The sequence below is a fragment of the Schistocerca americana genome, chromosome 1, assembly GCF_021461395.2.
Source record: "Schistocerca americana isolate TAMUIC-IGC-003095 chromosome 1, iqSchAmer2.1, whole genome shotgun sequence".
In the NCBI taxonomy this organism is placed as follows: Eukaryota; Metazoa; Arthropoda; class Insecta; order Orthoptera; family Acrididae; genus Schistocerca; species Schistocerca americana.
Window position 1 is genome coordinate 903052931 of NC_060119.1, and position 12955 is coordinate 903065885.

The 12955-nt window shown below is 37.8% G+C and overlaps 1 protein-coding gene across 9 annotated transcripts in view; it reads right to left on the reverse strand.

The window, feature by feature from the left end:
• Window positions 1-329: 329 nt before the first annotated feature.
• The window catches only part of LOC124614989 (kinesin-like protein Klp61F), a 290420-nt gene continuing 277794 nt past the window's right edge, over window positions 330-12955 (reverse strand). For all 9 annotated transcript variants that reach the window (XM_047142998.1, XM_047142997.1, XM_047142989.1 and 6 more), the window contains one exon: window positions 330-651. In XM_047142998.1, the coding sequence (XP_046998954.1) occupies window positions 634-651 (18 nt within the window). In that variant the 3' untranslated portion in view covers window positions 330-633. The remainder of the gene's footprint in view (window positions 652-12955) is intronic.

Below are 12955 nucleotides of genomic sequence, written 5' to 3' on the forward strand. Positions count from 1 at the left end.
ACAATTGTGGCTGGGTTAGGCATTGTAAGAAAGAGTGTTGTTTTTGGAAAGTCAGTAAATGAAGTAGAATGGCCTGTACTATTATCCTTTAAAGCAACATTTCTTCACTTCAGTCTGAGGAACATTAATATTCATAAAGTGAAGAGACACTTGTTCCTATTAGGCAATATGGTCAAGCTCTCTTAGCAACAATTCATGTTCTCTGTGTTAACTATTCCAGACCAATGCCTGATCACTGCAAAATTAAACTATAAAAGGAAGGTAGGGAGGTTGGAAGGTATAACATTTTTATTGATATACCCCAAAACATCATCAAATTTCTACAAATGTATTCACAATAGTACATATCATTTATTAGATAAAGAAAATATCTTAAGTTTTTAACATCAATTAGAAGACAAGTATAATAAGTTCAAAAAACTTAAGTTCTTAAAATATACAAAAATTACATATTTGCAGTTCTGAAAATGTGAGCTTTAAGAGTGCTTATGAGGCACCCTTGAGCCTCCTATTCTGTTTATTACTATTTTCTCTAAAGTGAAATAACTGCACACAAAAGCACTGCAAGTACCCTTTGTGTTTTCATTTCAGTGTAAAATATTGGTGGCCTGTGGTTATATCTTCAGGGATGATTCATATGACAAGGTTTGCCTAGAATCACATACAAGACGCATGAAATATCATGATATTAAATAATTTCTTCATTGTGTTTTATGAAACAACACTTCTTATAAAATAACACCACCTCATACACTACCAACATACAACTAATTATAAATAATTGAGTATTTTTCTTTTTATGACATTCTTGACGCCACTATGGTCTTCCTAAATGATACTTTTTATTTTTCTTCTGAACAGAAATAACAAGAAAATGGTATTTAACTTTTTATGTTTTGAAATAAAAAGTCAAGCAATATTCAACTGAAAGTGTATACTGTACGTTGACATATTGGAAGCAGTATGCCATTGTCATATTTCAAATAGTATTTCGGTTCACCTGGTCAGTTGTTACCATGGTCTTTGAGAAATATCTTTCACTAATAATTGAAACATCCTGGGTATTGGGTTTAATCCTAATCACTGCTTAAATTCTGAATACAAATTATATCAATGGAGACTGAAGATTTCCAGTACAAATATTCACCCTCACCAATTGCCCTGTCAAAGAGGGCGGAGATGGCAGTCAAAACTACTATACTGAACAGGTGAATATACACTATATATATCCACAGGACATGTGGCATGTAAGTGAAGAGATGTAATGATGATCTTGCCATTTGAAAAATATCATGGATTAGCCCCTATTCATATCTGAAGTAGGGTACGGCCAAAGGAGCACTGACCGTGAGAAAGAGACTGTACAACCAATGAAAGGGTAACATGTTATGAATTGGAGTGTTGAATGTCAGAAGTGTGAATGTAGTAGGCGAAGTTAGATCTGAAAATCAGAAATGCAAAGGCTCAGTCTAGATCTACTAGGGGGTAAACCAGAGAGATGTGGGAAGAAGATAAGGCTTTCTGGTCAGACAAATGTAGGGTAATACAACACAATTAGAAAATGGTCTAATAGAAGTATGGTTTATCGTGAATAGGAGGGTAGCAAAGGGGGGTGAGTTACTGTAAACAGTTCAATGATAATTGACAGTGGCAACAAAATATTCAGGGACACATGCTGAGGTCGCCAACAGATGAGGGGTTAGAAAAGTATATGAGGATACCCAGTATGTAATTCAGTAACTGATTTCAGCAATAAATTTTAGCTAGTAACAGTGAATACACTGTTCAGAATTCTCAAGAGGAGGATGTACAATTCAAAAAGACTGGGAGGAGAACAAGTAAACACGAGGCTCTAAAGCCAAAGGCGAACGGATCTGTTTTGTTTATTGTATTGATTGTGCACTTAAGCTGTTGACCTAACATACAAGTAAATAGTTGTTCGATGTACTGTTAAAGTCAGAAATATGTAATCAGCATTAGTAAGAGAAAAGACCGCACAGCAAAATAATGAATGGGTCCCATGAGGCGACTCACAGCCAGCTGTACATGAGTAAAATGAGTTTTCCAATTTACTTGCTGTAAACAATAAAAGCTTATTAAACTATAAAAAATACTTATTCTAAATTTCTACACTACTGTATATAATACCTCTCATTCTATTCTGAGGAAACTATATGGCACACAAATTTCCAATTACATTGCGGCAAAAAATTTGAAGGGTTTTCTGTGAAAAATGTGGTTGCTGGCTACTTCACATTGGTTCATTTTAGGTTATACATATGTAGCTAACATGTTGAAATCGTTTTTAAAACTGGAAGGAAAACCACTTCTAACTACAGTATAGAGAAAACAGAAGTTAAAGCATTTTATTTGAGCACACTGGCACCTTGTGCACTGCCTGACTGGACTATGTGCAAGTAGTCTTCAACTCAGCCGTGAACAGTTCGTGCAAATTTCTCAAATTAGTGACAGCAATTTGTTGTTGTATTGACTGCTGGAAGAAAATTATGACGAAGAGGAAGAAATTCCATAGCAACAGTTACATAATAGAAAAGCTGCAGACTACTCATATTTGGGGCATAGCTTGACAACATCTTCTCTGCGACACTTATCAGTCATCATTTACTAAATGAATATGATTCATATTACACAATATGTTGGAGAGAAATTACATTTGTAGAAATCAAATTTTAATGCAGCCTACTGTCTTCATTTAATCTAATACCTTCAGGTTACTTTCAAGTTTGAAACCTAAATGAAAATTCCAGCACTCGTACAAACACTGGAAGTCTTACAGAGTGTCCCAGAGCAGCTGTTACTGCAAGAAATTGATTTATCAGCTCACGGTCCCATAAAAGGTAAATTATAGTTGCTGCAAGGAAAAACCAATATTTACATTTAAAAAGTTTCACTGCCATCTGAAGCTAAAAGCAGTGGCAGTTCAAAGCTTGGAATTGTGAACAGTAATGAATTTGAAAGCTTACATGAGAAGTTCTCAGCTAAAGATTTATCACAACTTATTTCACAAAACTTTTCATTTAGCGAGTTGGATTACTTACATTTCATAAGAAAGTCCATTTTGAGCTGTAGTACAGGGTGTATACGCGAACAAGGATAAAAAATTCCTGGGTTTTTCATGGATTTCCCGGTTAAAAATGCACTTTCTCTCGGGTGATTTAAGTGACATTATACTTTCCCTCAGAACTGTAAAACGTATCAACTTTTGAACGGTTATGGTATTATACACCAGCGCAGAATTTCCCGGCACTTTATAAAATGAAACTCACGGGAAAAAAATATATTTTGAAAAGATCTTTGACGTGCTGCAATATGTAAGCTGCGTATTTTCATACTAAGAAAGTATAAACTCGAATTCCACCAAACATCACCATGTTACTTTCCGAAGCATTGAAATTGAGATTGCAATGCACTTTCGTAAGATAATCATGGCTCACGTCACGTGATCTTGCCAGTTGATGACAGTGGATATTCAGAGCATAGGACACGTGATGTAGACAGCCAATAGCAACATCCCTGTTAAGTAGCGCGAACACACAAACAGCAAAAGTTAATGGTTTAAATTCATATACATAGTGTTGCTACAAGAAAAGCACAGCTTTCACTTATAATGTTGACATTTTTTGCACATGTTACACTTTAACACATATCACACAAATGTGCCAATTAAATTTTTAATAACGACATAAATGCCTGATATTCTGGGCTCTAAATTCTTCTAAATGGCTTGTCATCAAAGAGCTGTTTTTTAAATGAGATTCAAATGCTCTGAGATTAAGAAACTCATCATACATTCTCGCACATAGTTCATTTTGCATAAAAGGAAGTATATTTTGTTAGTAATGCTTTTCAAACCACCATTCCCCATATTTTCCAGCAACCTGTTAGCAATAGGTTCATTTCAGAAGTTGCCAGAGAGCGCTAGATAACAGGCGTCACCGCACTTGCACAGCTACAAAGACGTAGGAAGCCCGTATGTTCATACGTGTGAAACATTAAAAGATCTATCATATGTCATAAAAGAAACAAGACACCAGAGGATACTCAAATTTTGTGAACCGTACTAAAATGAACACTTGTATGTCCAGATTCCCAATGAAGTAGGCCTTGACCTGATATTAAGCTTTTCAGTGTGGTTTTCTGGATACAAATTCTCTTGGAGTACCAGTACTGTATTATTTCATATTTGGTTCTTTATTATGGCACAATGCCATACGTGCTAGAAGATGAAAACGTGTGCTTGAAATGCAGCGAGCAGTCGAAACTAGCCAATAATGTGTACTTAAACACTTCGTTTCAAATAAATTGACTGCCTCTGCGAAAAAAATTTCTTCAGCGAACCGACAAAAATAACTTCACTATTCTGCAAGGCGATTAATGCTTGACTGTCGGAAAGGTGGAAATGAAATAAAATCTGAAACTAATAACATATTTTAGTCTTCCATAATTATGTTAAAGTATTTTAATTCACTTGAAGGCTCCCAGCCAAAGAATTCCGTTTTGTTTTCATTTGACATGAGAGCAGTAAATGCAGAGGAAACAGCAAAATCACTAATTGTAAATACGGGCCACGTGGACACTACCCACATCCCCATTATAGCTCAGACTGCTCTGCGCATCACTCCCGGATCTACGAAATTTCCGAACCAGGGCAATCCTAGATAGTGGTGCCTCCATTCCCCCCCTCGCTCGAGCGTTTGAGATAGCATCTCAACAATTTACAAAATTCGACTTTCCAAATATATGTTCATTTTGTAGTGCACATTTTTCTGAAGAATCTGATACATAAAGCATATATGTTCATGGAAATGTAAGAAATGTTATTAGGTCTTAAGTGTGCCAAAGTGCAGTGCCATGCCTCTTCACACAGCATTCTTCTACCGCATGTCACTGTTTTTTGCTCTGTGGAATTGAACGTGTATATTTTGTAATGGATGCCATCAAACTATATTCAGAACAGTGGAAATTAAAATGTCCTGGGATGCCTCTCCTGCTTCCAGTCGGCCTGTTTTACATTCTGCCCCTCTTAAAAAAAGGGCTCACAATTAACACTGGGTGGGATTATTTGTAACCGGGACAACAGGCACTCTTTATTGCCTCTAAGCCAATACCTTGCTGATTTGTGTAGCATAAAATTAAATACAGAATACATTAAACCAGTAAAGACAAGACACACGCAAGACAGTACACATTTCTTCAATCCTTAGGTCCTAGCGCTTTTTTCTCTCTATTCTTGCTACAGCTTTAAATGGTACGCTTTCCTTTCCGCGAAAGAATCTAGAACCTCAACGAAGTTTGTCAAACGTTTAGCTACAGGAAAAACTGAAATGTCGTTGTCTAATACCGAAAAAGCTTTTAATACAAATAGTGCCCAAAACTGGTGTGGTTTCTCGATCTGATTACGTCTATTTTGTCACTGTTTGCTAGATAAAACAAAATAGGCCTTTCTCAAGCATGAGATCCAAAAGTAGTAGTACGAAATTTTTCTATAATGTAAGTGTAATAGAGGTTTAGAAGACTTGCTATTAAATAAGACAACAGCACAGATAATATTCCTTCATAATTTCTAAAATCACTGGGGAAAGAGGCAATCAAATTACTACTCAAGTTGGTTAGTAGAATCTATGAGACTGGTGACATACCCACAGTGTTTCAGAAAAATATCATCCACGCAACCCCATACATAACAAGGGCAGCAAAGTGCAAGAAGTATTGTACAATGACTTTAATGGATTATGCACCCAAATTACTGACAAAAATATTTTATAGAAGAGTGGAAAAGAAAATTTAGAAAATTTTAAATACTTCGTAGGGTTTATTTATCTAAAAAAAAAAAAGCATTTGACAATATAAAATGGTGCAACATGTTAGAATTTCTCAAGAAAATAAGGGAAAGGCAACCACTCGCCTATAGCAGATCAATGCGTGGAGTACAGTAACACATAACAGAAAATAGCATCCAAAGTAGCTTTTGAGCACTAGCTCTTTGTCCAACAATATTACACTCATTCACACTCACAATCATACAGACACCTAAATGCACTCTACTGTGGCAACAAGAACCATGAGGGAACAATAAGAATAGAAGACAATGTATTAAGCATTCGAATTACAAAAAATATATGACAGGGATGTAGTCTTTCGTACCTGCTGTTCAGTCGATAAATCGAAAAAGTAATGATTTAAACAAAAAAAGATTGAGGAGTGGGGTCAAAATACAGAGTGAAAGGATACCAAAGATAAAATTTACTGATGGTATTTTTATTTTCTGTAAAGTAAGGAAGAATTGCAGGGCCTGATGAGAATATTAAGTCTAATGAGCAACCACTATGGACTAAGAATAAAATGAAGAAAAACAAAAGTAATGATGACTAACAGAAGTGAGATTAGTGATAAATTCAACATCAGAATTGGGGCACCAAAGTAAAGGAATTCTGGTATCTGGAAAGTAAAATAACATGACAACCAAATTAAGGATATAAAAAGTAGATAAATTCAACCAAAGTGGGTTTTCCTTGGAAGAAGAATTCTACTAGTTTCAAAATTTTGTCTTAATCTGAGGAAGAAATTTCTTAAGATGTGCACTTGGACTATAGCATTGTATGGAAGTCAGTCATGAACTGTTAGAAACCTGGAAGAGAAGAGAATTGAAGTACCTGAGATGTGGTGCTGTAGAAGGATATTGACACTGAGGTGGACTCATAACATAAGAAATGAGGCGGTTCTTCACAGAACTGGCAAGGAGAGAAACATACAGAAAATACTGGCATGAAGAAGGAACAGTATGACAGGTCACATGCAAGATGTCAAGGAATAACTTACATGGCACTTTAAGGAGCTGTAATGGGTAAAAATCGTAGGGGAAAACACAGGATGGAATGCATCAAACAAATAATTGAGGATGTAGGGTGCAAGCATTAATCTGAGATGAAAAGGTTGGCACAGGAAAGTAATTCATGCTAGGTCACATCAAATCCATCAGAAAACTGATAGTTTTAAGGTAGTCTACAATTTAGTACGTAACACAAAGTGCAAGCAAACTCACCATGACTCTCACATCTGGCAAGCCTTTGCGCACATATGAATTTCTAACTGCTAGAAAAAATTCCAGGATACATTCATGAAAGGGGAAAGGGGCTACCAACATACATAACATCTTTTTTGTTCCGTTTATAGATTGTGAGGAAATCCTCAACAACATCTAGACTGTCACCAAAACAAAAATACATAATACATATACACAAAAGAAAATGTTCTCCACACTGATCCTGATCTTAGTAAGACTGAGTTACTGTCAACTCAACTTATAGTTCCCTGTGACATTGCTAATGGAACAATAACATGGGAATTTAGTTACATAAAGTGTAGCATGTTGAATTAAATGACAATGAAAAATACAACAAAATTATCCTACAATATTAGCAATGCTCATCAAATACATGTAAGACATAGTATATGAATTCATAATAAAAGGTATCTTTATTTGGGGATACATCCCATCATCAGTGGCATATATTGCACACAACTTCATCAAACAACTTGTATGTCAAGTATAAAATCTTTATGGTAGTTAAAAATGATGTGGGTGCCTCCAGTAAAAGATGGTCGTGTGTACATGCTATAGCTCTGAAACGCTAAATGGCCACACTTCCTCACATCTCACTGTGACAGTGGTGTATGACACCATCAGGACATACTTTACTTATGTTAAGTGTTTCAAAATCTTTTGGATCAAAGCCCCTAGCAACAGCAAACTCATGTTTAATTGCTACTTCAATTTCATTTTTTGAATGACATATGAAGTTGCTCATTGACACCATTTGAAATTTCAGAGGAGAGATCTTTGTACCAGTTAGGTTTGTCTTGAGCGATTCAGTGATTCTGATGGATGTACTTCCTCTGTTTCATCTTCTGACTGTGAGGCTGGCTTCTGTTACATCCCCCCCCCCCCCTCCCAAATTGTTTTCAGTTTTCAATATTGTGGGCACAATTTCTCAGCAGGTTTCATATTGCTCTTTACATCAAAAGGATAAGAACAGTACTTTTACAGCAGTTTATACCTATCTAAAGCAATGCTACGTGATAAAAAGATTCGAATATTTTCAGCAGGACAGTAATTCATTTTTCTTTTAAGTAATTGTTGTTGCTCTGCTGAAAATTTTTTTACTTTTCTGAATCCTTTTCGAGATGCAAATGTCATGTGATTTGCAGAAATATCTGCAAAATCAATGCTACACTGCAATGAAATGTTGAATTGAAAGTCTGTGAAGCTACAGTCTGATTCTAACTTCTACTTGACTTTCTTTCAATGCATAAATGGCACATGTAAAATAATACTAATAGTAATAATAATAACAATAATAATAATTGTGTGTTCACAGATGGTGAAAAGTGTCATGATGAATTCCAAAATAGTGAGAAACAATAAATGTTTTTCAGCATCATAGGCTGAGCGATATAATTTTCATTTTATGAAAATAAGAGGCAACTAGAAGCAGCTTTAACAGATTTTACATAATTTTCAAACACTCAGATTCAAAAAGTCCACACATTCTTTGTTCAAAATAGTCACCACAGGACATTTTGAACTTCATTATTTACTGGTTTGTCTAACAAATGAAACAAACTTGTCCTGATCAAACAAAATGAGCTCTTTTCAATGCTGGAAAGAAAAATCAAATCTAAGGTGACCCTTTCAAAATATAGCCTTTTTAAAATTAGACAAAATTGATGAAAAAATTATTTGAATTGACTTTATTCTTGGATAATGACAATATTATGACAAGGGTAGTTTGCTACTCAGCATATAGAGGAAACGTCGAATTGCAGACAGGCACAACAAACAGACTGCTATATGTTTGAGCTTTAGGCCAAAAGGTCTTTCTCTAAAACAGAAAACACACATACATTGACACAAGCACAACTCACATACATATGACCACTATCTCAGGCCACTAAGTCTATACTGAGCACATTATCGGTGCCTGATGGAAGAAGAATCTGTGGATGGTGGGGATAAGGAGGCAGCTATGGCAGGGAAGGTGAGGGATAGCAGTGTAGGGAAGATGTACTGCTGTTTTTGGCAGCATGCAGGGACATGATGGGGAGGGGAGAGATGGGAGTTGGGGTTGCCCCCGAGTGTAACTGGGAAGTTTGTGGGGGAGGAGAGGGAATGAGAGATGCAGATGAGGGGAAAAAGACTGTGTGGTGCTGGACTGGGAGCAGGGAAGGTTACCGGTGGGTGAAGAACAGGGACTAGCAAAGGTTCAGGCCAAGGGGTTACAGGGTGGACTGCCCACTTGCAAAATTCAAAAAAGCTAGTGCTGGTAGGAAGGATTCCAATGGTGCATGCTGTGAAGCAGTCACTGAAGTGAAGCATGTTGTGTTGATCAGCATGCTCAGAAACTGAGTGGTCCAGTTGTCTCTTGGTCACAGACTGTCAGTTGTCATTCACGCAGACAGACAGCCTGTTAGCTGCTACGTTCACATAGAAAGTAGTACAGTGGTTGCAGCTTAGTTTGTAGATCACATAACTGGTTTCACAGATAGACCAGCCTTTATTGCAATAGGTGGCATCTGTGACCAGACTGGAGTAGGTGGTAGCAGGAGGATGTATGGAATAGGGCTTGCATCTATATCAATTGCAGGCCATAAGGCAGGGGCTTGGGAACAGTAGTGGAGTAGGGATGGATAACAATATTGTGTATGTTTGGTGGGTGGCGGAATGCCACTATGGGAGGGGTGGGACAGATATTCCTCATTTCAGGGCATGATGAGAAATAGTTGAAACCCTGGTGGCGATTGTGATTTAGTTATTCCAGTCCAGGGTGGATCCGAGTCACGGGGAGAGTGTCCTTTGTGGCTGGATGGTGGGGATGTGGGAGCTGGTAGGTGACTGGAGAGACAAGGCACGGAATATCTGTTTTTGTGCAAGGTTCGGAGTGTAATTTTGGCATGGAAAGGCCTCAGTGAGACCCATGGTGTGTTTGGAGATGGACTGCTCGCCACTATATATGTGATGGTTACAGATGGTTCGGCTGAATGGAAGGGGCTTCTCAGAACAGACTGAGAAAGGTGGCACAATGGTTAGCACACTGGACTCGCATTCAGGAGGATGATTCAAACTCATCTCCAGCCATCCTGATTTAGGTTTTCTGTGATTTCCCTAAACTGTTTCAGGCAAATGCCAGGACGATATCTTTGAAAGGGCATGGCCGGTTTCCTTCCCCATCCTTCCCTAATCTGAGCTTGTGCTCCATCTCTAACGACCTTCTTGTCGACAGGACGTTAAACACTTATCTCCTCCTCCTCTCAGTATGGAATGGGTGGCATCTGTCAAAGTGGAGGTAATTCTGGTGGTTGGTAGGTTTGACATGGATGGAGGCACGATGTAGCTGTCTTGCAGGTGAAGGTCAACATCATGGACAGCAGCTTTTTGTGCTGAGGACGACCAGCTGAAATGAATGGCGGAGAAGGTTCTGAGGTTCTGGAGGAATTTGATAGTGTCCTCTTGCTCAGTCCAGATCATGAAAATGGCAGCAATGAACCAGGTGAGGGGTTTGGGATTCTGGATGGTTAGGAACAATTACTCAAGATGGCCAAAGAATAGGTTGGCATAGGACAGTGACGTGTGTGCCCACTGCTCTACCATAGATGTGTTTGTGGGAGAACATATAGTTGGTCACTATGACCACGAAGGAGGTTGTGTGTTTGGAGCCAGTTGGGAAAGTAAGTGTTCAGTAGCAGCAGGACCATGGAAATTAGGGATGTTAAAATAGAGGAAGGTGGCATCAACAGTGATCAGCAGGGTGCTGTGTAGTAAAGGAACAGGAACTGTAGAAAGACGGTGGATGAAATGGTTGGTGTCTGTTATAAAAAGAGGGGGGGGGGGGGTTAGGTTGTGGGTAACAGGCTGAAGGTGCTGGTCCACAGGAGCAGAGATTCTCTCACTGGGAGCACAATAACTCGCCATAATGGGCATCTTGGCTATTTGGGTTTATGGACTGTACATGTCGGAGTGCAGGGTGTGGTAGTGTTGCACCTGTCTGCAACTCATGTGTTACTTCTATATGATACGTAGCAATCTATCCCTTTATTATGTTATCATTATTCTACTCTAGGTTCTTCATTATTTCATACTGAAGAACTCAGTAATTATATGACTAATCTAGAAGCCATTTGCACAGTTTTATGACATGTTGGCTACTTGCACATGATGAAAAAATTAGCAGCAAAAAAATCATTCTATCATCTGCCAAAACATGATCCAAATTTATCATGAAAAGAATTGTGAGTTACTTTGAGAGAAAATTATGATAAATCTGTTGTACACTGGACACATGTTCAGCAGCTAGGCTGTTATGCCCAAGAATTTGAGCAGAATTCCCAAATTTCATGATGGGAGTCCCCTTACAACATAAGCAACAGTAAAGCAAACTTGGTGATTTATTTGTGTCTGTCATGACATGGAAAACTGGCTTTTACATAAGCCAGGCTAGTGGCCCCATCATATTATTTGTAAAGCTGTAATGGCTGCACACGAGACCTGTAGAGGCATCTTGCAAAAATTGCATCACACTTGGAGAGGGTTGAGTGGGGATCCTTAGGCTACTTGACATGGAAATGACCCATAGGAGAGTTTACCATATATAGTAATGCTAGTATTGATAATACTACAGTACGGATGATATTTCCTGGGAGCGCTCTGCTATGAAAGATATCCTATAAATTAATTATTTTGTCAATCCCATTACAAGTTTCTACATTGAAGTCACTGCTCTAAATTAATGATTGTGTTGGTAACCTAAAAGGTATTTGACACACGAAATATTGAATCAGTTTAAGGTGCTAAGGGTAATATATACACTTTCATTTCTGCGGAAACCCAATGTTTCGCCCCATCTGTGGGTGATGTCTTGGAGGTGTGCTGTAGCTCTTTCAAAGGTCTGATGCACACACTGGTTCACTACAGACTGAAGTAAAATAGTATTTCCATATGCTCACTCACAGAGGCATGAGGTCATGTTTTCAAAATTTGAGTTGTTATTGGTTACTTTCATCCACCATGTAAAAAATGGCACACATCTCCTTCAGCACTAGATTCCAGAATCCATTTAATTGCATCCCTTTGCTTCCATCAGAAGCGAGCTGAGGTGCGCACTGGACTTTCGAGAGAAGTAGAACCCTCTTCAAGATGTCCTCCTCCACAGATGGGGACAAAACATTGGGTTTCCAATACGAAATTCATTTGACCCAGTATAGTAACCCATAATATTTTGGTAAGGGTCAGCTTAAAGCACATAACAAGTTTTTTTTCATTATTTATCTATCATTTCTGTAATACACAAAACACAAGAAAGAATACTGCACTGAAAAGTGTTTTCAAGTAAATGACACTGTACTGTTTATAATTTCTATTTTGCTGAAGATATGTTCAATTAATCAAAAAATTGATTATGAAAACAAAATAGATGGTACTTTTAAAAGACTTCAGCTCTTGGGTGGTAACTGATAGCTTTTGGTTCTCAAGAGCAAAGTTCTCAATACGTTGAACTTTTTGATTCTACCTACCACTGATGCAGCAGCTTTGACCAGGACTACCAAACTTAAGACATGAAAATTCTCCCACTTTCTATGGACATTCTGTATATGCATTGAAATGTAGAAGTTAAACAGACTGTTCTTGAAATGTGAACAAAGTGGGTTTTGCAACAGCCAGCCCGTTAAACTGATGCATTACTACACGAGATAATGTGTAGTGCAACGCGTTTGGTGATACGGACATGACATGTTTTGCTGCACTACAGTCAATGAATGTGACATATTCTGCACCAGCTTCATTAATTCAGTGACTTAGGATGTACATGCTGGCAAGCTTAACATAGGCAACTTTATTTTTTGCTCTGACCTCATTGCAACTGTGCTGAAGCTGCCATAT